General features: G+C 34.1%; 2 protein-coding genes across 10 annotated transcripts in view; one reads left to right on the top strand and one right to left on the bottom strand.

Moving 5' to 3' along the window:
* Positions 1 to 6,270: 6,270 nt before the first annotated feature.
* On the top strand, positions 6,271 to 23,489 carry dipk2b (divergent protein kinase domain 2B). Of its 3 annotated transcripts, none has more exons than XM_068223491.2 (5): positions 6,271 to 6,567; positions 10,262 to 10,520; positions 13,472 to 13,645; positions 16,907 to 17,195; positions 19,757 to 23,489. In XM_068223491.2, exons 1-5 carry the CDS (start codon positions 6,386 to 6,388, stop codon positions 20,098 to 20,100), a joined length of 1,248 nt encoding a protein of 415 aa, XP_068079592.1. In that variant the 5' UTR covers positions 6,271 to 6,385; the 3' UTR covers positions 20,101 to 23,489. The 3 variants fall into 3 exon arrangements, with proteins under 3 accessions (XP_068079592.1, XP_697696.2, XP_009303084.1); XM_692604.10 differs by having other exon boundaries at positions 10,262 to 10,526; XM_009304809.5 differs by lacking the exon at positions 13,472 to 13,645 and having other exon boundaries at positions 10,262 to 10,526.
* The window catches only part of kdm6a (lysine (K)-specific demethylase 6A), a 74,064-nt gene continuing 70,364 nt past the window's right edge, over positions 21,326 to 25,025 (bottom strand). For all 7 annotated transcript variants that reach the window (XR_012385531.1, XM_005167794.5, XM_073912895.1 and 4 more), the window contains 2 exons: positions 22,373 to 22,543; positions 21,326 to 22,267 (listed from right to left, as the gene is read on the bottom strand). Coding sequence is in view for 6 of the 7 variants with exons in the window: in XM_005167794.5 (XP_005167851.1) it covers positions 22,235 to 22,267; positions 22,373 to 22,543 (204 nt within the window). In the remaining variant the exon portion in view is untranslated. The remainder of the gene's footprint in view (positions 22,268 to 22,372; positions 22,544 to 25,025) is intronic.

Here is a 25,025-nt window from a genome sequence, read left to right as displayed (position 1 = left end):
ATTCATACTATCCATATTCATACTCTATAGCGCATTCGTTTGAAGAAAGTTTGTCTTTTAATGATGCTCAGCCTACTCAAATCTCACTGTTTTGCTAAATGTGCTGAGCAAAAAATGTACATTTTAAAGGGGTAGTGCAGTCATGTCTTGTTACTCTAGTCACCATATCAAAGATGTAGTTGACCTTTTCTTTAGTAAAACAATCTAATTAAGTAAAAGTAAGTAAAAATAAACTAAGTAAAAGAATCTAATTCTTTAGATTTTATCTGAAACCATTGTCCTTGGAGACTGCTAAAAATCAACATACATTCAAAACAAAATGAACCTGTAGCTCCTCATGATGCACTGAGGTCATGAAGCAAAAGTTTCTTTCTGTGAAAGAAATGGAATATTATTACCTTTAAGCCAAATGTGTTGAGGATAGTCTGGATCATTCATTCATTAAATAAAAGCCCCCCCTAATCTTTTATAAATGACAAATAAAGGCTCAGTTAAACTCCAAACAGGAAAAATAACATTATTTATTCCTATTCAATTAAAGATACACAAATGAAACTGTACTTCAAATAAAAAATAAATCTTTGCAACCTGATCTAAAATAAAATCATTGTAGAGTTTAAACATTACATTTTATTACATTGTTTAATTATTATATTGTTGTTTTATCCAGTTTTGTTGTATTTTGACACTCCTGTTATTCAGCAATGTTTACACTTTACAGTAATTTTACATTTTAGAAAAGATTGCAAAGATTATAGTTCATTTGATTCTGAGCCTTTATTTGTCATTTAAAAGGGATTTATAAAGCTTAAATAGTCCTCACTTTAGATTAGGTCACAAAACTGCATGAAGTTGAGTTAATAAAGCATTTATTAACATATTAGTTAACTATTAGTATATGCCTGAATAATAAGATATATAAACGTTGATTTCAATAGTTTATTAATGATTTACTAACTCATTCTGAATTATCCTAAAAACCCTCAACTACTCTTAGATACTACTGGTTTGTAAATAATGCGATGCTTAATTTAGTAATGAAAAATTAATCATTTACTAAGTATGTAAATACAATTATTAAGCACATTTTAAATATGGTTATAAGTCAAGAATAGAGCATTTGTAGCTGCAGTTATAAACAGCTTACTAATGTTTATTAATGTAGAGTTAATGCTTAACGGATAATGAATTCACTATTTGCTAATGCTTAATAAATGATTTAATGATAGTGTGTAGTTATTATAAAGTGTTACCTGAACTTTTTACATAATTAAATGAAATTGAGTTGGTCCAACATGATTTTATCAAATAAAACTTTAAATATATTTGTATATGGGTTGCACATTTCAAAGTCTTAGTTTTATTTCAAGTTATCCAAAATTGTTAAGCAAATACCGTTGATTGAGACTGATCTCAGAACTAATTTTAGGACAGTTATTGCTCACTGAGCAAAGCAACAAACTGCATTTTTGCTAATTAATCTAGCAAGACCCAAAGCATGGGTGCTTCGAGATCAGGCTGTTGCTTCCTCAAGGTGGCAATCTCCAAACTTAAAGCATTACATGAAACTCTTCTAAATCTTCAAACTAAAGTGAAGATTAAACTCTAACAAGTCTTTCTATTAACTTTAAACACCTAATATTACTTTTATTGTAGACATTTCCCTCTCTTAATTCAACTACACAAAAAGAATGCTGGGAACTACAAATCCCTTAGCCAGGTAGTTGGACCAACACAATTCCTTCATGTTTTCCCAACACAAAACGCTCAAGTTAACCTACTGTAATGATTTACTAATTCAAATGGACTAAACATAAAACAAATAAATTGGCAAAATAAATTACAAGAATTGTGTTCTTTCAGCTGATTTAAAACAGGTAGTTTGAACAAGCAGCAGTAGTTTTTTTTTTCCAGTACAGATAGTGATACTTCATGAAGCCTATGCATAGCAATGAACTAAGGTGTCATCACTGAATTAATGTCAATGATTAAAAGCAATGTTCAAGAGTTTCATAAACAAACCTTTCAAGCGTAAGCTGCTTGACAATTTCCTTTCTTTGACCTTTCATCCACTTAGAATTCTTGCTGTGTTAGCCAGCCTACTTATAAATGAGGTATGACACTCAAAAGTGTAGTAGATATAAATAAAATAGGCTAAATGTCACAATTGTACTGTGTTCATTTTGAGTAGGACATTTTCTTGTAACCTACTCGGCATCGTTCTTTTAATTGTCCAAATTAAACCTCAATATTAAAAGCTTCCCGTTTTCAAAGCCTATTTGTTTGCTGATCCTTGTTTTTACAGCTGTCTTGGGGTTGTAAACACCGCCATCGCGTGGCTTCTATATTGACAAACCACAGTACTCGCTTTAGAGTGGCTGAAAGGCGCAAAACTCGATGTATTAAAATACCTTTTAACTTAGTCTTCTCTTCTTTTACTTCCCCACAAAATTCCTGTCAACCGCTCTAATGACATCGATTCAGACTTTCTTTTCCACTTCAAATAGCTATACTGAAACCTGGTTGTGTTAAAGCAAAAAAGGGTGACAGTTACACTTCATCAAATAGCCTACAAATCGAATAAATTGTATGTTAGGATTAGATTCGAGGTGTTTTGTATGTTTAACGACTTAATTACTGTAATTCATATCACAAGCAGAGCATATTTACTCTACAATAATAACATGTGCACTTTGACATAATAGCGGAAATAGCCTACAATCCGATGCCACACATGAGTAAGATCATCAGCATGAACACTAACGCTATTGGTATTTGGGGGAATTTTGTGCTCATGGCCATAACAATAATGAACAAGCCCATAGCCGAGATCACAGATGAAGGTTATTACTTATTCTGCTTTAAATGTGTAGACTTTTGTTAAAATAACCCTGATTTACACAATATGATATATGCATATTCATTAAACGCCATTAAATGCTTAAGAGTTGTAGGCTACATTCATGTTTTTTTTTTTTTTTTTTTTTTTTGCAATTGAGAGAAGGTAACAATAATAGTGGAAATATAATTTTGACAATAACAATTTTAAAATACCTATAGTATGCTATATATATATATATATATATATATATATATATATATATATATATATATATATATATATATATATAGGTGAAATAATTAAATACATAGAAACAAACAAACAAAGACAGAAACCATTGGCATTAATGATTTCATCAAGAATGAATAATTATTCCATTCCAGATGGTTCTTTAAACATCATGTGCAGGTTTACAGTCTTTAGATTTGTACCATAATGCTCTTCATTTAGGAAAAAGAAAAACAATACTGAGCTATTTTAAGGACCTAATGTGAAAACAGCTCATTTTCGTTTTACAAAAACCTATTTTATAATATCTAAATATTATGTAGGCTACTGCTAAAAGCTTATAAGCTTGTCTTATGCAACCATGAGGTCTTTATTTGTAATAGAAAAAGCAGTTTCATTTAGAAAGATTTTGGTTTAGTCACTTAGTCAAACTGCGCTTCCTCTCGTCCCGGGACTGATGATTAATACGCGGTGAGTCAAATGCGCGGTGAACTATTTATGTACCCTATATAGAGTCAAGAGCAGTTACCCTCTCAGTGCCAGGCGGGTCAATGCTACACAACACTTCTAGGGGCAGAAATTGGTATACCGATTACTTAATTTTATTTACTAATTGTTTTTTTATGTTTGTTTGTTTACGATGAGCTCTAGCTAAGTACATCGAAGGAAAATATAGGCTATCACGCAAGACCTGAAGATGGATGAATAAAGGGAGTAAGTCTTGTACAAGTTGTTGTCTATATTCTAAATAACTTTGGACAACACTCCGTTAAATGGTAATATACCCTAACATGGTTAAGATTAGACACACAAAAAACGAAGTATATAACTAAAAAAATTCCACCGTTATCTCATACACTGTTTTATTTTTATTAGGTCAAAGTTGAGCAATAGCTATAACCGCCATTCATATTAAAGTTTTTTTTTCCTACAGAAAATGATTCATCGTCGACACAGACTTGAATAACAGACTGTGTTAGTTATCCTAAATTTACCCCACTTCCTACAATAATTTAACGATGTTTTCCTGTGGTCGGATGACTAGACCAAAGAAAACTTCCAGAATGTACTCCCACATATTGATATTTTCCTTTAATCTTAAATAATCTCTGGTGTTCTCCATACAGCTGTGAATCAGCGCAAGTAAAAACACAAGCATGTTTAACACGGACTGTGAATCACACGTGTGACTAACGCAACTAGAATAAAATTTAATCTTTCGTTTTCAAATGCATTCAGTCAGTTTTACAAATCTCACCACTGACATCTATTGCCCGCTTAGTGTCACAGCTTGTCTTAAACCAGAAAAGATGTGTTTTTTTTTTACAAGGTCGACACTCTTTAAAATGAAAGGCATCGTCCACAAAGAACCTTTAACTTAAAACCTTTTCATTGCTCAAAATGTTTTTCAGATTTTTAAAAATGTTCCTTTCGTTAAAATAAATGAAGGTTTGAAGGTTCTTAGGGAACAAAAAAAAGGTTCTTCAATTGCATCTCATGCACAACCATTTTTTGTTTTGGTGCAATACTAACATAACCATATATAAGCCATATACAGGGCCAGACAGAATCTGTCGACATTTTCTGCGCAAAATTTTGTAAAGAAAAAATTTGCAGGTTTATGCGTAATGATTATGGGCGTATCATTACTAAAAACCTAGTTTTTTATATATTATTTGTATTTTTTTTACTGAAAACTTGGAAATGAATGAATTAATAAAATAGTTTGTTTTTTCATATTAAATTAGATTGAAACCGTGATACAATTAAAGCTGTACATTGTTAATATGGCAAGCTTTTAAAAGAAGTTTGTAATTGGGGACAGTTGCAACAGCATGTCCTAACACTATCAACCCTGATTAAACTGTTTATGCTAGGGAGAAACAATAGCTTTATCTATTGACAGCTATAACTACACTGTAAAACCCAACAGTCAACTTTATCAAATGAAATGATTGTAGTTAACTCATAATTTACTGAAAGTCATTTTTACCCATTTGAAAAGAGTTTTGAACTCAGTGTTGAAGGTAATGACTTAATTGAATACCTCAGTGATTCAACTTAAATGGAGTTAAGTTCACAGTACTCATATAGATTCATTTTTGAACTTAATTGGTTTGTTGCAATCAGTTTCCTCAAATGGTTTGAGTTACTTTGACTTTTGGGGTTTTACAACATATTTAAAGCTAAGAAAACAGTGATTTAAATTATACGAATGAATAATGTTTCTCAAAAACAGATTAGACGGAATGAAAAAGTTTCTAAACATTAAATAATAACTTTTTTTTTTAATCTGGCTGATTTCTCTCAAACTGAAGGAGGGTCTAATTGACAATATGAACACTGTAAAACCCAAAAAGTAAAGGCATTACAAAACATTCAAGGAAACTGATTACAACAAACCATTTGAGTTAAAAAAAAAAAAAAAAAACTAATTTATATGATTACTGTGAACTTACTACATTTAAGTTGAAGAAATTTTTTAATTAACGCATTACCTTCAACACTGAGTTCAAAACTCTTTTCAAATGAGTAGAGTTACCTTTCAGTCAATTTTAAGTTAACTACACTCTTTTCTATTGATAAAGTTGACTGTTGGGTTTTACAGTGTAGTATAAATATCATCATTCTAGCTCATACCTGAATGAGGAATAAATCTGGCTGCAACTGCCATGTTGCAACAGTCCCCATTCTCCCCTACACAATAAGCAACAAGCTTACATCATAGCCTCCATTCAGTTCAGCAAGCAGATTACTCAACATATTTGATCCAATTCTATATTAAATTGTTCAGATTTGGCAGTTCCATAAAATAATAACAACGAAACCTGAAATTTCTATTAAACAGCAGTAGTAATTCAAATCTAATTCAACATTCTGTTCACTGCATATAACTTTTGACGTACAGACATTTTGTTGGTGGAAAGAAACAGGTTCTGGAGCAGTGGTTGAACAAAATAAATAATTAATCAGAGTCTTTTTAGGTGGTTTGAATAATTTGCATATTCTCAAAATGGTTTAATTATTTTAAAATAACTTAATGGATAAAACAGGCCTTCCAACCTTTGTGTGTACGGCTTTGAAATCGGACTGTGCAGGAGGAAGTATCACCATGACGACAAGGGTTATCTTTGTTCCCCATATGTTTCCTGTCTAAGTGAGGCGTTTAGTGCAGGGGACATAACAGATATACTACAGCTGACACTTAAGAGGTGCCACTTCACTGTGCTGGTGTGCTCACGTTTAGTCTGCAGGTTTTTTAATCACATTGGGAGGGCATTATGGCACTGTGACTCTGGGGTTTATGATGCAGTGATGGCAGGGATATGGTCAGGGGTTTGGATATTGTGTTTCATATTAGTATTTGGCACAGCAGACCCATCACCAGCACCCCAAGACAAATCACATGACTTCAGAAAGATCTTCTTGGGTTTGGATAAATGCAACGCCTGCATTGGAACATCCATTTGCAAGAAGTTTTTCAAGGATGAAATAAGGTAAACTGGAATATTTCACATTTCCGCAGAGAACAATTCACTTTTTATAAAGTTATTCATATTGTAGGATAAATGCAACAAAGTAATCAAATCTTTGGATAAAAAAGTAGATTAAGATAAAAAAGTTCTGTATCATAGCACATCTGGTAAAAAAACAAAAACAAATCATGTATATAGTCAATAGTCACTGATCCTATATAATATACTCAAGTACACAGCACAATTAGAAAAGATAAAAAAGCACTTCATGAAGTTCATACTTTTAACTAACTTTTTTCTTGTATGTATATAATACAAGATGATAATATTTCTTCTTTTGGAGTAAGTCTTATTTGTTTTATTTTGGCTAGAATAAAAGCAGTTTTTAATTTTAAACACCATTTTAAGGTCAAAATTATTAGCCCTTTTAAGCTATATTTTTGTGATTGTCTACAGATCAAACCATCCTTCTACAATAACTTGCCTAATTACCCTAACCTGCCTAGTTAACCTAATTAACCTAGTTAAGACTTTAAATGTCACTTTAAGTTGTGTAGAAGTGTCTTGAAAAATATCTAGTTAAATATTATTTACTGTCATCATGGCAAAGATAAAATGAATTAGTGATTAGAAATGAGTTATTAAAACTGTTATGTGTTGAAAAAAAAAAAAAAAAATCACACAAGGCCTCTCCTATAAATGAGCATTGAAAGTATGATCGCCGGACCTATGGTTTCTGTGCAGTATTGCCAAAAGTGTCAGGAGTAAAAATGTTTACCCCACCAGCGGGGCAAGTTGTAACAGTGAGAGGGTTAGTTGTAAAACATGCTTTAAAAGTCAGATTTCACACAATTAGTTTAAATTCAGTTTACTTTAAATAGTATATTTTCTTAGTACTTAACTTTTTTATTGAATCTACATAGCAAAGCATGTTTAAATATTTTTTAGATAAACACATTTGGATTTATTTACATTTACATTTACATTTAGTCATTTAGCAGACGCTTTTATCCAAAGCGACTTACAAATGAGGACAAGGAAGCAATTTACACAACTAAGAGCAACAATGAATAAGTACTAAAGGCAAGTTTCAGGTCTGTAAAGTCTAAGAAGGGAAGTGTTAGTAATTTTTTTTTTTTTTTTTTTTTTTTTTTTTTTTGTACAGTTAGTGTGATATTCAAATAGGCAATTGCAGATTAGGAAGTGAAGTGGAGACTAAATAGTTGAGTTTTTAGTCGTTTCTTGAAAATAGCGAGTGACTCTGCTGTTCTGATGCAGTTAGGGAGTTCATTCCACCAACTGGGCAGATTGAGCGTGAGCATTCGCGAAAGTGATTTTTTTCCTCTTTGGGATGGAACCACGAGGCGACGTTCATTCACAGAACGCAAGTTTCTGGAGGGCACATAGATCTGCAGAAGTGAGTGCAGATAAGAAGGTGCTAGGCCAGAAGTCACTTTGTAGGCAAACATCAGAGTTTTGAATTTGATGCGAGCAGCAACTGGCAGCCAGTGCAAACGGACTAGCAGCGGAGTGACATGTGCTCGTTTAGGTTCATTGAAGACAACTCGTGCTGCTGCATTCTGGAGCAGTTGAAGAGGCTTGATAGAGTTAGCTGGAAGCCCAGCTAGTAGAGAGTTGCAGTAATCCAGTTTGGAGAGAACAAGAGCTTGAACAAGGAGTTGAGCTGCATGTTCAGATAAGAAGGGTCGGATCTTTCTCATGTTATAGAGTGCAAATCTGCACGATCGAGCAGTTCTAGAAATGTGGTCAGTTCTAGAAATGTGGTATTTGCATCATTATCCAGTCTATTATCCAGGCTTGCAGTCACAGCATTTCAAAATGTTTTCATCTTTTAGCCTAGAAGACAGTAATTACAACATTATAAGATTTTACGTACATACTTTCACAATTCTCTTTCAATAAAAAATATCCATAGGATATTAAAAATACTTTTACGCTACATAAATGGTTTCTCCTGTGTTTCTCATCCAGATTTTGCCAAACTTTTTAAAAAATTGTCAGGAAGACATCTGCTGACACTGTGGTGAAAACCTCGGAAGACTGGTTAGCCATGGTTAACCCTGAGCAAATACCCTAAAACTCTGAGTTACATTTTACCCCGCATCATTTACAGTATATATGCATATGCATACAAGAAGACATAGTTCAAAATATAAACATCATGAAGTACTTCTTTTTTTATCTTTTCTAATTTCTTAAAAGCAAAAATAAGTGTTTTACTTTATTTTGTCCACTGTAGATTTTTATTGACTTAGTAACTTTGCAACTACTTGTCAACTAACTTAAAATAAACTAACAGGGTTTTTTAATCAATAGACATTTTATATGACTATAATTATCTTAGAAAATTGATGTCAACTAACTGACAGAAAAGAAAAAAAACTGTGAATAAACATTAAAGAGTGACAATGTAGAGTTTTAGATTGTATTAATAGAGGCTTGGACTAGTAGAATACGTTAACAGATATTCTGCTGACTACTTTGCAACATAGCTATGACTCAAATTAGACTATTGGTAGACTTTTAGATGAGGGTTAATATACACTACCTGACAAAAGTCTTGTCGTCGATCCCAGTTGTAAGAGCAACAAATAATAATTTGACTTCTAGTTGATCATTTAAAAAGTGTCAGAAGGTAGATTTTTCGGATGAATCATCTGTTGGAATCTAATGGAACCCGCATGGACCCAAGATTCTCATAGAAATCAGTCAAGTTTGGTGAAGGAAAAGTCATGGTTTGGGATTACATTCAGTATGAGGCATGCAAGAGATCTGCAGAGTGTATGGCAACATCAACAGCCTGAGGTATCAAGACATTTGTGCTGCCTATTAAATTGCAAACCACAGGAGAGGGAAAATTCTTCAGCACAATAGCTCTCCTTATTCTTCAGCCTAGACATCAAAGTTCCTAAAAGCTAAGAAGGTCAAGGTGCTCCAGGATTGGCCAGCCTACTCATCAGACATGAACATTATTGAGCATGTCTGGGGTAAGATAAAGAAGGAGGCATTGAATATGAATCCAAAGTATCTTGATGAACTCTGGGAGTCTTGCAAGAACGCTTCCTTTGCCATTCCAGATGACTTTATTAGTTATTTGAGTCATTGCAGAGATGTATGGTAAAATAAGCACAATCTAGAGGCCTTTGCCTCACATAAACCACTTCTGATAGCAAATGATCTACTAGATGTCAAGTTATTATATGTTGTTCCTAAAACTTGTATAGGTGACAAGACTTATGTCAGGTAGTGTATTGTAGTAATATATATGCATGTATATGTCTATTTATATATAAATGAACTGCTAAACTAACTATACACAGCTGTTTTCTGGTGATTTAAAGTGCTTCTTTCTGTTTGGATAAAAACAATCTACTAAATAAATAGATGTAAATGTAGATACATGGATTATAAATAACTCTCCAACCACTTCTACTCAGCAGAATGTCTATTGGATGACCATTGAAATTATAATGTTGGCAGATATGAAGCAGACTGTCTACAAATTACTGCTAGTAGATATGTAGTAGAATTGAATGTCTAAAGGGAACCTGCAAAATAAAGTCTAGCCAAGCATTTGTATGCTATAACAGCACAAGAACTTAGATCTTGCTGTATCTAATCATTGATTAGAGTAAGCTCAAGCAGTGACAGCAAAAACAGGAAACTAACACAGACCCTGTTTATTTCACTGCAGGTTTGAAAGGAGGCTGACGGCTCAGTCTAATCTATCCTCAGCAGACGTGCGCTCCTATGAGGGAAACTACACAGACAGCACAGCGGGCTGGAGACCAGTGGTGGTGTCCCGCCTGATGTCTCCTCACCTGCACCAGTTATCAGACAATAGCATTTGCACCTCAGCAGGCAAAGGGAAATCCTGCAGCATTGAAGGCGTCCTCAGGGCCACCTCACGCTTCCAAACTTGGGTTCATTCCAACCTACTGCTTCCCAGCATGGTGAAGGTCTGAATTTGTGGCTTTTGTATTGTCATGTCTATTTGAGGTCAGCACTGACTGAGGATTTGTGGTCAGAACAATTACATTTTCAAAGGAATATTAATTTGGAAAATTGGGAGGTGCAAAGGGAAAGTCCTGTGAAGTAGGGCTGCAAGATATTAGAAAATTGTCATTGCGTTATTTTGTTTTTCTGCGATATATATTGCGATATAATGTATCTATCGGTTCCAGCAAATGATTGAATAGCACTATATGGAAAGACACTTTATTTTAGGGTCCAATTCTCACTCTTAGCAAACTATTTTGACTTTTGCTTCAATAAACTCCTAATTTGCTCCTCATTAAGGTAGTTTAGGTATTGGGTAGAATTAGGGATGTAGAATAAGACCATACAGAATATGTGTTTATAAGTACTAATAAGCAGCCACTATATCAATAACATATATGTTTATAAACAACTATTTAATGGTAAGGATTGGTTCTTAAAGTGTTGAACTCAAGCGCATCAAATGAAAAGCAAAAGAGAAGCGTCCGAAGCATGACAGATACTAGGATGCATTTGATTGGTCAAGATTTAATTAAGAAACGGAAGTATGAGGAAAAAAAAAACATTGATTTATTTAGGCAGAAGTGACAAATTACAAGCCTTAAATGTTTATATCAGTTTAAAATCTTCTAAATATAATTTTTTTTTTTTTTACTGTTTTGTACCACACTCCCTTCTAGATATTGTTGGAGACTAACATACTGATATCAAACCTGCCAAAACTGCTGTTTTTCCTGGGAGTCTACTGTATTTCAGACTCATATTTCTCCCAGAAAAATCCCGTAATTTTACCTCACCCCCGGTCCTCAGCTTTTTGTTAAAGTCTGTAACACCGCCGGGTCGCAAAATTTGGTAGGACCATCACATTATTTCTTCAGATCCATTATGTCTTCAAATTCGATCACAGCGCCCGCCCGAAACCCGGTCCATATTACAATTGCTAACACCAAAGTACAGTTAATAACCCGGTTCTCAGCTGTGTTATTCAGACAAACACAGCCCCAAACCCCAGAACTCTCTGAATTTTGGAAACAATGTTGCAGGTATGACTGATACCAATTTCCAAAAAAATATTGTTTTAATTTTAATGGACCTTTAAGCACTTGCAATGTGGCTGTTTTTGAATCCAGTGTAAGTGTTTTCAATCATAGAAAATTTTGATTATGGACATTGTTTTTTTCTTGAAATGTTGGTACTTTCATATTCCACAATTCTACTTTATGGTTTGTTTAATATAGAAAAGTCACATTTACATCAACAATCTTGATGTAAAATCTTATCAGCAATTTTTATTGTTTTTATTCTTATCTCAGACCTAGATTTTAGTCAGCCTCAATTTTTCCAATACACCAAACAATTTTGTGCTTCAAATAATATGGACTTGGCTGTCAAGGAGACGACAGCAAAAAGCCTGTTTGAAAAAACTTTGGCTTGTTAAATGCTTAAAATGTGGACATATGTCAAATTCTGCTAAATGTTTGAAAAATGTTATTTGTTGGTGTTTAGGATTCATGAAATGCCAGCTATGAAAGAAGAGTTCAGACTTTCACCACAAAACAAAATTATATTTGTTGTGAAAATAACAAAATGACAAAACTCTTCTAAGGTGGTTTTAGAATAAACAAATGACCAGGAAAAAAAATCACTCAAATTGCTTGCACATTTCACAACTAATCAAGCGAAGTTTTTATTCATTCATTTTATTTTCAGCTTAGTCCCTTTATTAATCAGGGGTCTGCCAACTTATCCAACATATGTTTTACGCAGCATTATCCAGCATATGTTTTATGTGGCGGATGTTCCTCCAGCCACAACACATCACTGGGAAACATCCATACACTCTTGCATTCACAAACATACACTACAGCCAATTTAGCTTACTCAATTCACCTATAGCGGATGTCTGTGGACTGTGGGGGAAAACGGAACATGGTGAGAACATGCAAACTCTACACAGAAATGCCAACTGACCCAGCCGGTACTCGAACCAGCAATCTTCTTGCTGTGAGGCGATCGTGCTTAAGTGAAGTTTTATATTACTAAAGTTTGAGAGGATAACATGGTTATGATTGACCATTGCTGTTTTTGCATCAACTAATAACCAACAACCGACTAACCAATCAGATGACTCAAAGCTCACATAAATAGTCTGCTTTCCTTACCAATGGTGTTGCGAGGGGGGCGGGGGTTTTGGAGGCCAAACCCCTGATGTATTGTCAAAAGTGCCTGATCTTTTGGAATATGTTGCACTTAAAATAATGGGTTGTATGACATTCATTTTGTTATTAAAGTAAAATTAGCACATCACACGCATTCTACTTAACGCAGTTTTGTGTCGGGTATTTAAATAGTCAGCTGTTCAGCACTACCCTGTTTCTGGGGGAGACTTCTTTTGGTCTAAGCCCCTTATTCTTTTCGACCCTAGCAACACCCCTGTTCCTTCCCTTAGTCATCTTAATTTTTGAAGAAACCCCCATCCACCCTGACTCCTTTCTTAATAACAGAGGAGTTCTTAAGGCCTACCTGAGCTCAGACTCCCCTTTGTCTCTCCTGACTTAACAGGGGGAAGCCCCGGGCTCGTGAATCCTCTGAGCTCAGGACTCTCTCCTGGGACAGCATGCTAAATACGCATCTACTTAGACAACTAAGCTTAAACTCTTGAAATAGCAGGTTACCTCTTGAATTAAAAGTAATAAAATATATATAACATTAAAGTGATATTTAGATTTAAAATATATCCCAATTACCTGTTTTGTTTACAGCATATATAAATATATATATATATATATCCTATTAAATATGTATATACTTTACTTGCATGTAAGCTCATGAATGAAGAAACTATATGCCTGTTCACATTCAATCATTATTGTGAGTAACATCTAACAAAAGCTTTTCTCTATAGGGTCTGGTGACCCCGATGCTGCGCTGTCCATCTCAAAGGCTGCTGGACCGCATTGTGCGCCGTTATTTCGAAGTGACTGACGTGGGCAGTGTGCAGATGAAGCACTTCAATGAAAAGGATAAACTTAGACTGCTTTATACACTGGCTGTCAATCAACAGCCCCTCATACTGCAGGTATAATGATAAGTGGGCTGATATAATTATTACTGCTCAATGTGAGGTAATTGAGCATGGTGATAGCAAAGTCAGGGTCATGGGATTGATCCCCTGGAAATGTATGAAGTTATTAAAATGTATAGCTTTAAAAAAAAAAGGTTCTTCCATCTGTAAAAATAGCATGATGTTTAAAAAGCTTAAAGAAGTTTCATAATGAACCTGGTTTTGAAAAACTCAATATTTTCACAATGACCTCTTTATATAATATCATATTTTACTTTTTTTTTTTTTATGTTATTGATGTTATCTCTGTCTACATTCACATAAAACATTGTAGTCTCAATTAAGGTTTTACATTGAAAGTTGATTGCAGGTTTTGTCTAACAAGAATAACAATTTATAACTAACAATACGAATCATAAATTCAATATCTCTAGCACTTACTTGATAAGTGGAGAAGTGAAAATAAGGATCCTCCACTGAACACATGCAGTTGGCCACAATATTGTGCACTGTAAACAGAAAAGTTAAGACATGATTGGTAGAAAGTCAAAATGTTGTGATTTTAGGTGTGTTTAGTGATGTTAATGATAACGAGAAAACAGACAAAACATTACAGATTCTTTCTTGTTTTTTTTTGAACACTGTAAAAAACGATATGATCAATTAGTCATGACAGCACATTTTAAATTACTTGTAACACAGTAAACTAAGTTAATCATGTTCTACACGCTCAGAAATAAAGATACAAAATCTGTCACTGAGGCAGTACCTTTTCAAATGGTATATTTTTGTTCCTAACAGGTCCTTAAAGGTACATATTAATGTCCAAAAAGTACAGATCTGTACTTCACAGTAACTTTAAGTTACAAAAGTGTACCCTAAAGGTACATATGTTCAGCTGTATGATACAATAGTGTACCTTTCGAAAAGGTTCCATCAAAGTGACAGATTTTGTACTTTAATTTCTGAGAGTGTAAAACAGTGAGAGCTGTTGTACATAATACAAGTTCAATGGACTCATAAAATTAATTTGATTCAGCTTAAAAAATTGAAAGCAACTAGTATTCTTTTTAGAGTGTATGTTATCACCAAACGTAAAAGTCAAATTATAGTGACCCTGGACCACAACATCTTAAGTTGCAAATATTTTTTTAGGAATAGTAAACAATTTGTTGTGAGCAAAAATAATTTATTTTTCTTCTTTGCCAAAAGCATTAAAATATCAAATAAAAATTGTTCCATGAAGAAATTTGGTAAATGTCCTACCATAAACATATCAAGATGTAAATTCTGATTAGTAATATGCACTGCAAAAAGCTTAGTTTTAACAACTTTAAAAGGGGATTTCCACACAAAAATCAACTAACAACTGATTTGTAAAACAGTAATGACTTTTGACTATTATGTTGTAAAAAGTGATTGTTTATGCCCGATAGCTGTGGTTAAAAAGGATTAAAACATCAGGCCCGTAGCCAGGGTGGGGGGTTTGGGGGTTCAGGTGGTTCGAAAGACCCACCCTCAACTGACAAAAGTCCAGAATTTGTCCCATACATGAGCTCATTTGTCCTATTTTGACTGATTTGCCATCATAGTGAAAATTCAATTCAATTCAATTCAGCTTTATTTGTATAGCGCTTTTAAAATGTAGATTGTGTCAAAGCAGCTTCACATAAATGGTCATAGTAACTGGAACAGTGTGGTTCAGGTTTTAGTGTTTAAGTTCAGTTCAGTTCAGTTTAGCTCAGTTCAGTGCGATTTAATCATTACTGAGAGTTCAAACACTGAAGAGCAAATTTATCGATGCGTAGCTCTACCAATCCTGAACCATGCAAGGCAGTGGCGACAGCGGAGAGGGAAAAAAAACTTCACCTGATGGGAGTGAAGAAAAAAAACCTTGAGAGAACCAGACTTAGTTGGGCACGACCATTTTAATTTCTCCGCTGGCCAAAAGTCTTGTGCAGAGCTTCATTCGCCGGGGTTGAGGCTGGAAGATGGCCTCAGCGAAGACTTGTCTAATAACCGTGTAATGTAGGTAACAATCGTCTAATGTAAAATAACACATAAAAGGCTAAATCTGACATAAATGAAGTCACTTCGAACTTACCTTAGAGTTAGTAAATAGAGAAGAAGGTGGCGTAGTAGGTAGTGCTGTCACCTCACAGCAAGAAGGTCGCTGGGTCGAGCCTCGGCTAAGTTGGTGTTTCTGTGTGGAGTTTGCATGTTCTCCCTGCGTTTGCGTGGGTTTCCTCCGGGTGCTCCGGTTTCCCCCACAGTCCAAAGACATGTGGTATAGGTGAATTGGGTAGGCTAAATTGTCCGTAGTGTATGAGTGTCTGTGTGAATGAGTGTGTGTATGGATGTTTCCAGAGATTTCTGGAAACATCCATTCCCAGAGATGGGTTGCGGCTGGAAAGGCATCAACTGCGTAAAAACGTGCTGGATAAGTTGGCGGTTCATTCCGCTGAGGCGACCCCAGATTAATAAAGGTACTAAGCTGACAAGAAAATAAATGAATTAATAAAACAGAGAGGACATTTTACAAGAAACTTCATTTATTTTACACCTTGGAGCTTAATCTTGAAAGGAGATTGTTGTTATCCATGAACTTTCAAACACACTTTTTACAAGAGAGGCTTAAAAAATCATCAAGCTCTACATTATTATTAGTGGGAGTAGTATATTAGGTCCCACTTTGGCCTTAACTACTTGTTACCTACCTCAAAAAATAAATACAATGTACGTAATGTGTTCATAATGTATTGCAGAACACTTCTGGTGCTCTTGAGGTGGGATATGGGTGGGGTTAGGGACAGGTTTGGTGGTCTGGGTAGGTTTAAGGTTAAGGTTTAAGGTTTAAGGCATGGTCAACAGTGTAATCATAAATGGTTATACAGAAATTAATATGATTTTGATGATGGCCAAGAAGCTAATCCAGCTAAAAATAGTGCTCAAAATGCCACTAAATGCAGTATTTAAACCTCATAATTAAATAGAAAATGAAGTGAATAACTGTAAAACGTTCTACTTTTTGAGGAAAAAGAACCACCTTGTTCCCCAGGCTGGCTACAGACCTGAATATGACTGATGACAATAGTCAGAAGAAAAAAAAATATATATTATTTTCTTTTTTTTATAAGACAAAATTGTTCTTCCGCACAGAGGAAGATTGACTCTACCTATTTATATATGAAGTGAATGAAAATATACAGTGGCATTGCCTGCTCGTGTTCCCTCGCGTCCTGTTTTGAGCTCTGCTTTCGACCCCTCTGCCCACAGATGTTTCCAGGCACAGAGGGTTGGCCCTTCCTCCGCTACCATGGCTCCTGTGGAAGGCTGATGGTGTGGGCTGCGAGCAGGGCCCTCAGGACCCTGTTTTCCTCTCCGCTGGAGCGGCGCGCAGATCTCGCCTACCAGCTTCTGCACATCACCCAGAGCCTGAGCGCCAACAGCCTGCGGTTCCGCCTCTTCTACACCCGCATCCCAGAGGACATGTTCGGCATTCTGGAAGACAACAAGGTCTTCATTGTGGATACCAGCACCATAGGCATCATTGACTTACAGGAAGGTCAGTTCTGGATCAACTATTTACCTGTAAATTGTTTTGTGTGGTGTTGCTTTAAGCATCTAGACTTGATGTGGTAATAATAAAAAATATATATATATAAAAAAATAAATAATACAAAATAAAAATGTTAAAAAATCACATCTTTAACATGGAATATGCATTCAACAAAATGCTGACATATTACAAATAAATGCAAAAATATAGTTATATTATTTTCTTCTCTTGTTCTTGTTTAGATGGTTTATTTTATATTTTTAATGTAGATTTTGACTTAAAAAACTTTAAAAAATTGGCTTCCTCAAAATAACCAAACAAAAACAAGCATAAAATCAAACAATTCAATGATGGAACGCATCTTTGATCACTGTCAGCCTCTCCTTTATCAAATGATTTCACTTACTTTGAGTCATAGTCTTAAAGGTGTACTGCATGCATTTTGTGTTAATTTTAATGCAAATGTGACAAGACTGACAGAAAGATGGGGACAATTGTAAAATAGTATTTATTTGTAGAATTTATTTATAATTTCATGCATTTAATTAATTGATGTGAATGATAACAACTTAAACTAGCTATTTCTAAATAATAGATTTTAGCATAACAAAACATTTAAAGCTGTAGCTTCAATTGGGCTAAGGACAATGACAGGGTTTGTATATTTGCAAAAGTACATTTTGTACAAAATTGCACATTGTACAAAATTGCACATTGCACACCAGCAGTGGTGGTGTGGAAAGGTACATTTATAAAGTGTTTTTAATAAAGAACAAAAATCTGGGAACCAAATGAATGACATATTCCTTTACAGAATAACTCGTGATAAATGATATGACCAATTAGTCCTGACAGCATATGTTTTTAAGTCATTGGAACGACTAAAAACTAAAACTTAATTTTAGAAGTTACGCAAGCTGTTTTAAGTTAGTTTAACATGATATAAGTTCAATGGACTCATAATGTTAATTTGATTCAGTCTAACAATTTAAGGCAATCAGGATTTTATACAATGCAGAAATCAACCATCAGTCAATTTTATAAATGTTTGGGATTAAATACTTTTTATTCACTATATTTATATTTATATTGTAAATGTATGGTAGAATAATTCATAATCTATAGCACCATGTACAAATATCAAGAGTAAGATTCAAGAATTTAAAACTTTAAGTAAGAAGTGATATTAAATTGATCAAAGGTGACTTAAAGTTATTTACATTAAACATTTTTCTTTCAAAGATGGTGTCTTAAATTTGCAACTACATAATAATATGGAAAATGAATTGGTTTTTATGAAAGGTTTGTGCAACAAAGGATATTTCAGCATTGACAACAAGACAAATTTATCCATAATGCCAATGATATGTGAAGAATCCTGTTACAGTAAAGACTGGAGTAATTTATTGGATTTTCTTTGAACTTATAAAAGTTACTTAATTATTATTTTTTGTATAATCTTTTATTTTGTAAATTATAATACATTTTGTCTAAGTTTAAAAATACAAAATGTTATATAAATGTTATTATTTTAAATCAGTTAATATAGTGTGGGGAATCATAGACATTCTTAATAAAATGCTATCAGACTATAATAGGACAAAATAAAATATTAACACTTAATTTTTATTTGATGATTTGGTTTCCACAAAAGGTTTAAGCAAGAATAGCTATTTCTGCATTTACTACAACAAAAATTCATCAATCATGTAAATTATATACAAGTAATCTTGTGACAGTAAAGACTAGATTAATGATTGAATTTTCTCTTCACTCACAAGCTATAGTTATTACTTTTTAGATATAAATGTAAAATCATTTATACTGTAAATTATGATATTTCATCTAAATTTAAAAATATAAAATGTTATATAGATTTTATTACTTTGAATCACTTAATATAACATGAAATAAATCAAATTTTCAAACAAAACAACGTAAAAATTATTGCTATTCTGTCCTGTATTCTGTATTAATTAAACAATCTTTATGAAATGCTATAAGACCATAATAGGACAAAAGAAAAAATTTACATAAAAAAGAATTAAAAAAAAATACATGATTTGGTTTCCACAAATGGTTTAAGCAAGAAAAGATATTTTTACATTTACAACAGAAAGTCATCAATTATTTCAATTATTTACAAGTAATCCTGTGACAGTAGACTGGACTGGATTTTCTCCTTACAAGCTAAAATTATTATTTTTTAATATTTAAATGTATCTATTATTCTGTAATTTATAGTATGTCATCTAAATTTAAAAATGCTAAATGTTTTTATATAGATTTTATTATTTTAAATCAGTAAATATTACATTAAATAAACCAGATTTTCAAACAAAAAATAAATTATATTCTGTACAATTGTGAACCCGGGGTGGGGGGTGGTTGGGATTCTAAATGACAATATACAGTATTAATTAGACATTTTTAATGAAATGATATCAGACCATAATAAGACAAAATAAAATATTAACAATTTACTCAATACCACACATGGCAAAATTCAGTAAAACCAATAATTGTGTACAATCCATTACCCAATTAATACCTTCATTCCCCTGCAGGTCATCCTCCTGACAAAGACCTTCTTCCTGAAGAGCTGGATGTCTTCTCCTGTCTCAGTGGCTCTTGTGTGAGGCCTCCTCCATGTGAGACTGTCAGAGAGGCACAGAGTTTTATCCTACTTTGCAAATATATCCTCAACAATCTACTCACCTCTAATGACAAGCAGTCAGGTCTTCCCAGAGCAGCGGTTGATGAACTGTTGGTTTGCGCAGATCCGTCTCAGCTTGACCAAACAATAATCAAATCTGTCCAAAGCTTAAAAAACATTTTAAAGACACTGAGGCCATGCAGCCCTCAATATGCATACAGATATCCGGAATGTCTCTACAGTGACAAGTTCTAGACCACAAGATTAATCAAAATAGTGTTTTTCACAGATAAATGACTGAAGATTTTTTTAATGCATCATCCTTTTCAGGCCTTTGCAAAAATTAAACTGATAAGACACTACTGTGGTAATAACATCTTCTTGCATTATAAAATGAACACCTATGTTTTCTGGAAGACAACTGCAATATAAATAGACTGTTTATACTACCTGACAAAAGTCTTCTCGCCTATGCAAGCTTGAGAAACAACAAATATTAACTTGACTTCTAGTTGATCATTTGACATCAGAAGCTGCTTATATGAGACTAAGACTAAGACCTTTACTAGATTAGGCTAATTTTACCCCCCAAAAATATGATCATGCCTTGCTTTTAATTAAATTTCATTAGGACAGTAAGATCTGACTTTGTCTCGTCACTTACCAGAAATAATGTACAGTATAGAATATAAAGTATTGGTGCAGTGGAAAAAGAATTAATATTGTGTAAGGGTTAGGGTCCCATGAGCTTGGACGAATGCATCCATAAATCTCTGCAGAGACTCAAATACCTTAATAAAGTTATCTGGAAAACAAAGAAAGCGTTCTTGTAGGACTCCCAGAGTTTATAAAGATTGTTTAGATTCATCTTTAAGGTCTCCATCTTTCCCCAGACATGCTAAGTAATGTTCATGTCTTGTGACTGGGCTGGCCAATTATGGAGCATCTTGACCTTCTTTGCTTTCAGGAACTTTGATAAGGAGGCTGAAGTATGAGAAGCAGTGCTATCCTGCTGAAAAATGTGTCCTCTCCTGTGGTTTGTAAAGTAATGGGCAGCACAAATGTCGATATCTAAGGCTGTTGATGTTATCCACTCTGCAGATCTCCTGCACAACACCATACTGAATGTAACCCCAAACCATGATCTTTTTTTTCATCAAACTTGACTGGTATCTATGAATCGTGGGTCCATTTGGGATCCAATAGGTATTCTGCAGTATTTGTGATGATTGGGATGCAGTTCAACAAATGCTTCATCTGATAAATCTAACTTCTGCCACTTTTCTAAATGATCAACTAGATGTCAAGTTGTAACTTCCTGGGATCGAAAACAAGACTTTTGTCAGGTAGTGTACAATCATAGTATAATCAATGAATGATGTTTTTCTTATTAAATGCACAGCCAAAATACAATCCTTAAGGAAGAAAACAGAATAATAATTTAAAGCACAATTATTATAATTCAGCCCAAGACAAAGAATTTCATCACAAAAGGAGAATATTTTAATTACAAAGACAACTCTGATTAGTAACCCATAAACCATATCAATCTTCATGTTTCTGTACAATGCTCGCTAAGCAGTTTTATTCATGTATAGAAAATGTAAAAAGAGAAATGTTCAAAATGACATTACTCCATAAAATTTAATGGCAGGAACTCTGGAAAAAAATAACAGCATTCCATCAACAAATATTTCCAAGCAATAAATATTTATAAATAGTGTAAATTTACAACAAGATTAGAAATATAACACAAAAAAACACAAATTAAAAAGTTTATTCCTTAGTCTATGTGCAACCCATTTTTCTTTGTGACTTCGCTACCCCACAACTTAACATTTCCCCCCAATAAAGACAAGAAAAAAAGCATTTTAAAAAGAAAAAAAAAATTCACATTACAAATTTCTCTTTTGTTACCTAAAGAAAACATTGAACAAAAAAAAGCTCGGCTATGGTTGTACTCAAGAGGAAATAAGAAAATGATCATGTATCAGCTTGTACATGAAGTACAGAAAAAGAAAAAACAAACAAAAAGGGGAAAAAATGAGAGGATTAAAGCAACAGTAAAATAAAAAAAGAAAAGTCAGTAGTTTTGAGTGATTTGCAATTTGTGGTATATACACAAAACCATTTTTCTTCAGCATTTAGTCTATTTGTAGTTTGTGTTTCAGAGAGAAGTGGTGCTGAACAAGCTGAAACAGTCCTGAAGATGGAGAAGGTCCGAATCTCCAAACTTGGCAAGGTTGCATAGACAAAACAGCTTAGAAGCAGCAGTCTTGTGGGGTTTGCTACAGAAACCAGTGGTGTGGAACTGGGTCAGGTCTCCTGAATATCAGAAAGGGATGCGTTGCGTTCCAGGGTTTTATCCGAAGAACCATTAATGTTAACGTCAAGATGAGGAGGAGGAGGGCAGAGGTGGAGCCTGTGGAGAGAGAGAACAGAAACGTATTAATTGTGATCAGTTTTTGTTACCTGAGACCATTAGTCATAAAAAGATTCAGGTGAACGTTAGGGGTTCAAGACTTACTAATGTGAACTGGTCGTACACTTGCATGAGGTCGTCTATTTTGTACTGTTCTAAAACCACAAAGTTGTCCAGGTTAGGGCTACATCTGCGAGCGCAGCCCTGGCAGTGAACCACATACGTCTTTCTTGAGTTACTTTCACTGGTGACAAACAGCAGATCAAAGACCTCCACCTGTACACACACAGAAAACATATTTTTCAAAATTAATAAATGAAGTATGCATGGATTGACAAGACCCAATCAAATAAAATGGGTAAAACAATTAAAATGAAGGGAAATTTTCAGACCAGTGCCACCAAAATTTTCCCGTTTTCAGCCACGTTGTTTAAATAACAAATCCATTTGCGCCACTTTGTGGACTCATGGGAAAAGAGGTGTTTTAAGGCGCATTGTTGGCGCGTTGCTATTTTGAGAAACTAAAATAGACTGCACAAGTGACCAGCTAAAAGCAGTTTACACATTCCTTAAAAAACAAAAAAACAAAAACGCAGGCTGCACAGCAATACTGAAATATCTTTACAAATAAAAAAGAATTAAAGGCGTGGTACAAAATGTAATTTTAAGGCTTGGTTGTGTTTATAAGATGCAAAGCAATGTGTGCTCATGTTTCACTTGAAGGAAATCGCGTTATTTTTTCATATATCTCACTTTGATTATACACAGCTACTTATCTAACATGAAAACGACTGTCAAATTTCCTAGTTCCTCTGAAAGGCCCGCCCTTAAGTGACTGATTGGTCATCGTCATAATGTGCGCCGATTTGCAGATCGGCTTCACGTCACGCCCGTAAAAGCACGCGCTTTTCTGCTGTGTAAACAATCAGTCAACATTCTGCCTGCTCTCTAAAATAAAATCTGACAAGTGTCTGTAATGTGTGAAAAGGGGGTGCGACTAAGAGTGTTTGCCATTGTGTGCGCATCTATGTGTGTTGTGTGTGAACGTTGTCTGCGTCTATGTGTGTGTGTGTGTGTGTGTGTGTGTGTGTGTGTGTGTGTGTGTGTGAGAATGTCTGTAACAAGCGCATGTGCGCAGGACTTTATTTTTCTCTGATGCTCGGATTAAGTTATTTTCTGTAATATATCGTGACAGAAGAATAAAGCACAAGATGTGGGATGCGATCTGTGTGAGCCTTGATTTATTATTCTGCTGCTACCACGAGTCAGGTGAGCTATCCTGTATTTTTTTTTTTAACTCTAAGTGTTACACGACGTCTATCACATATATCCGGAATATGCAGGTGTAAGTAATATAAATCATTCACATATCTTTTGCGACTTCATTATCTGAGACAATCAATGCAGTCAGGCACACACATAAGAGACACGAACGTGCTTGGTGGAGTGTGTGTGTGTTTACAGCAGTTTGACTGATAAATATGAATTTGTAGCTAAATTTTTTGCCCGCAAACCAGCATTTGCCATTGTTTACATCGTTGCTACAGCATATCGTTAACGCTAGACACTGTACATGTCATGATCAATTTTAACAAATAAAAACACTTAAAGGTTGTAGTTCACAGCTTTTTACATTTAGAGACGGGTGCCTTTACTAGAAATTAGAACTGAATTTAGAAATAGTTTTGAAACAAATCTTTGTGATTAACCAACAAAATTAAATATTTAGGCTAATAGATGTCTTCAGTAGTGTGCGTAAAAACACCATTTCCTTATCCGAGAAAGAGAAAAAGAGGAGGCCAAATGGAGGAGATTCATTCTTTATCCTCGCACTGCAGATGGTCTGTTTAACAGTTTTCTCATGTAATGAACCGTTCAGCTTTTACACTTAAAGTGTGCAATGTAAACAGCAAATGACGCAACTGATTCTTAAAGGAACGGGAGATGAGACTGATTGGTTAAAATCAAAACACACCCATAACTCATTAAGAGAATAAACACAACCCTGTTAGACCATGTGTGGCGGCGCAGAGCGTATTTTTCTGTCCTTTAAATAGCAAGTGGATTCAGAGACGCCTTTACTGCTTTTGTGTCAAGTGCTTTACACTTTGAGTCTAGATTGTTAAAATTTGCATAAAATAAAATGTCCACCTACCAAAATTGTAATTGAGTTCGCAGAAATGTAAAAATATTTGTTAACTGTTTAAAAATTATGATAAATTTCAAGATTAAAAGTTCTGGATCGGTCATCTGGATTTAATATCATAGCCATGACTTTAACTTTATTTTAAACTAACAAATGACAATAGAAAATAAAATAATGCTGGTTTCTATACTTTATGGAAATAGTTAAATTCTGAGTGTGCTTTACACAGGTGAGTGGGCTTGACAAACCATCTTTAGGACACAATCCCCTCTGTATGATTGAAGAAACAAAAAAAAAGAAAAAAAGAAAAACAAAATCTTTAAAACTACTAACTTTACAATATTTTTTTAATCAAACTTAGACTTGTCAGCATTTTATAGCATACTGCTACTCTCTGATGATTCAAAATGCTTCATTTTATCCTCACCAGTAAGCTGCTTTGGATAAAAGCATCTGCTAAAACAATTCATGCAAATAAATGTAAAAAATATAATTTTACGCAATACATTTAAAGAGCAATTTCAAGTATTTTTCTTTTTGGTTAATTTTGGTGATTTTTTTACAGGGTTAACTGTTATGAAATATCATGATATTTGATAATGAGACCCCTGA

This window comes from Danio rerio, chromosome 9, assembly GCF_049306965.1.
Source record: "Danio rerio strain Tuebingen ecotype United States chromosome 9, GRCz12tu, whole genome shotgun sequence".
Lineage (NCBI taxonomy): Eukaryota > Metazoa > Chordata > Actinopteri > Cypriniformes > Danionidae > Danio > Danio rerio.
This window is presented reverse-complemented; position numbering and strand designations above follow the sequence as displayed.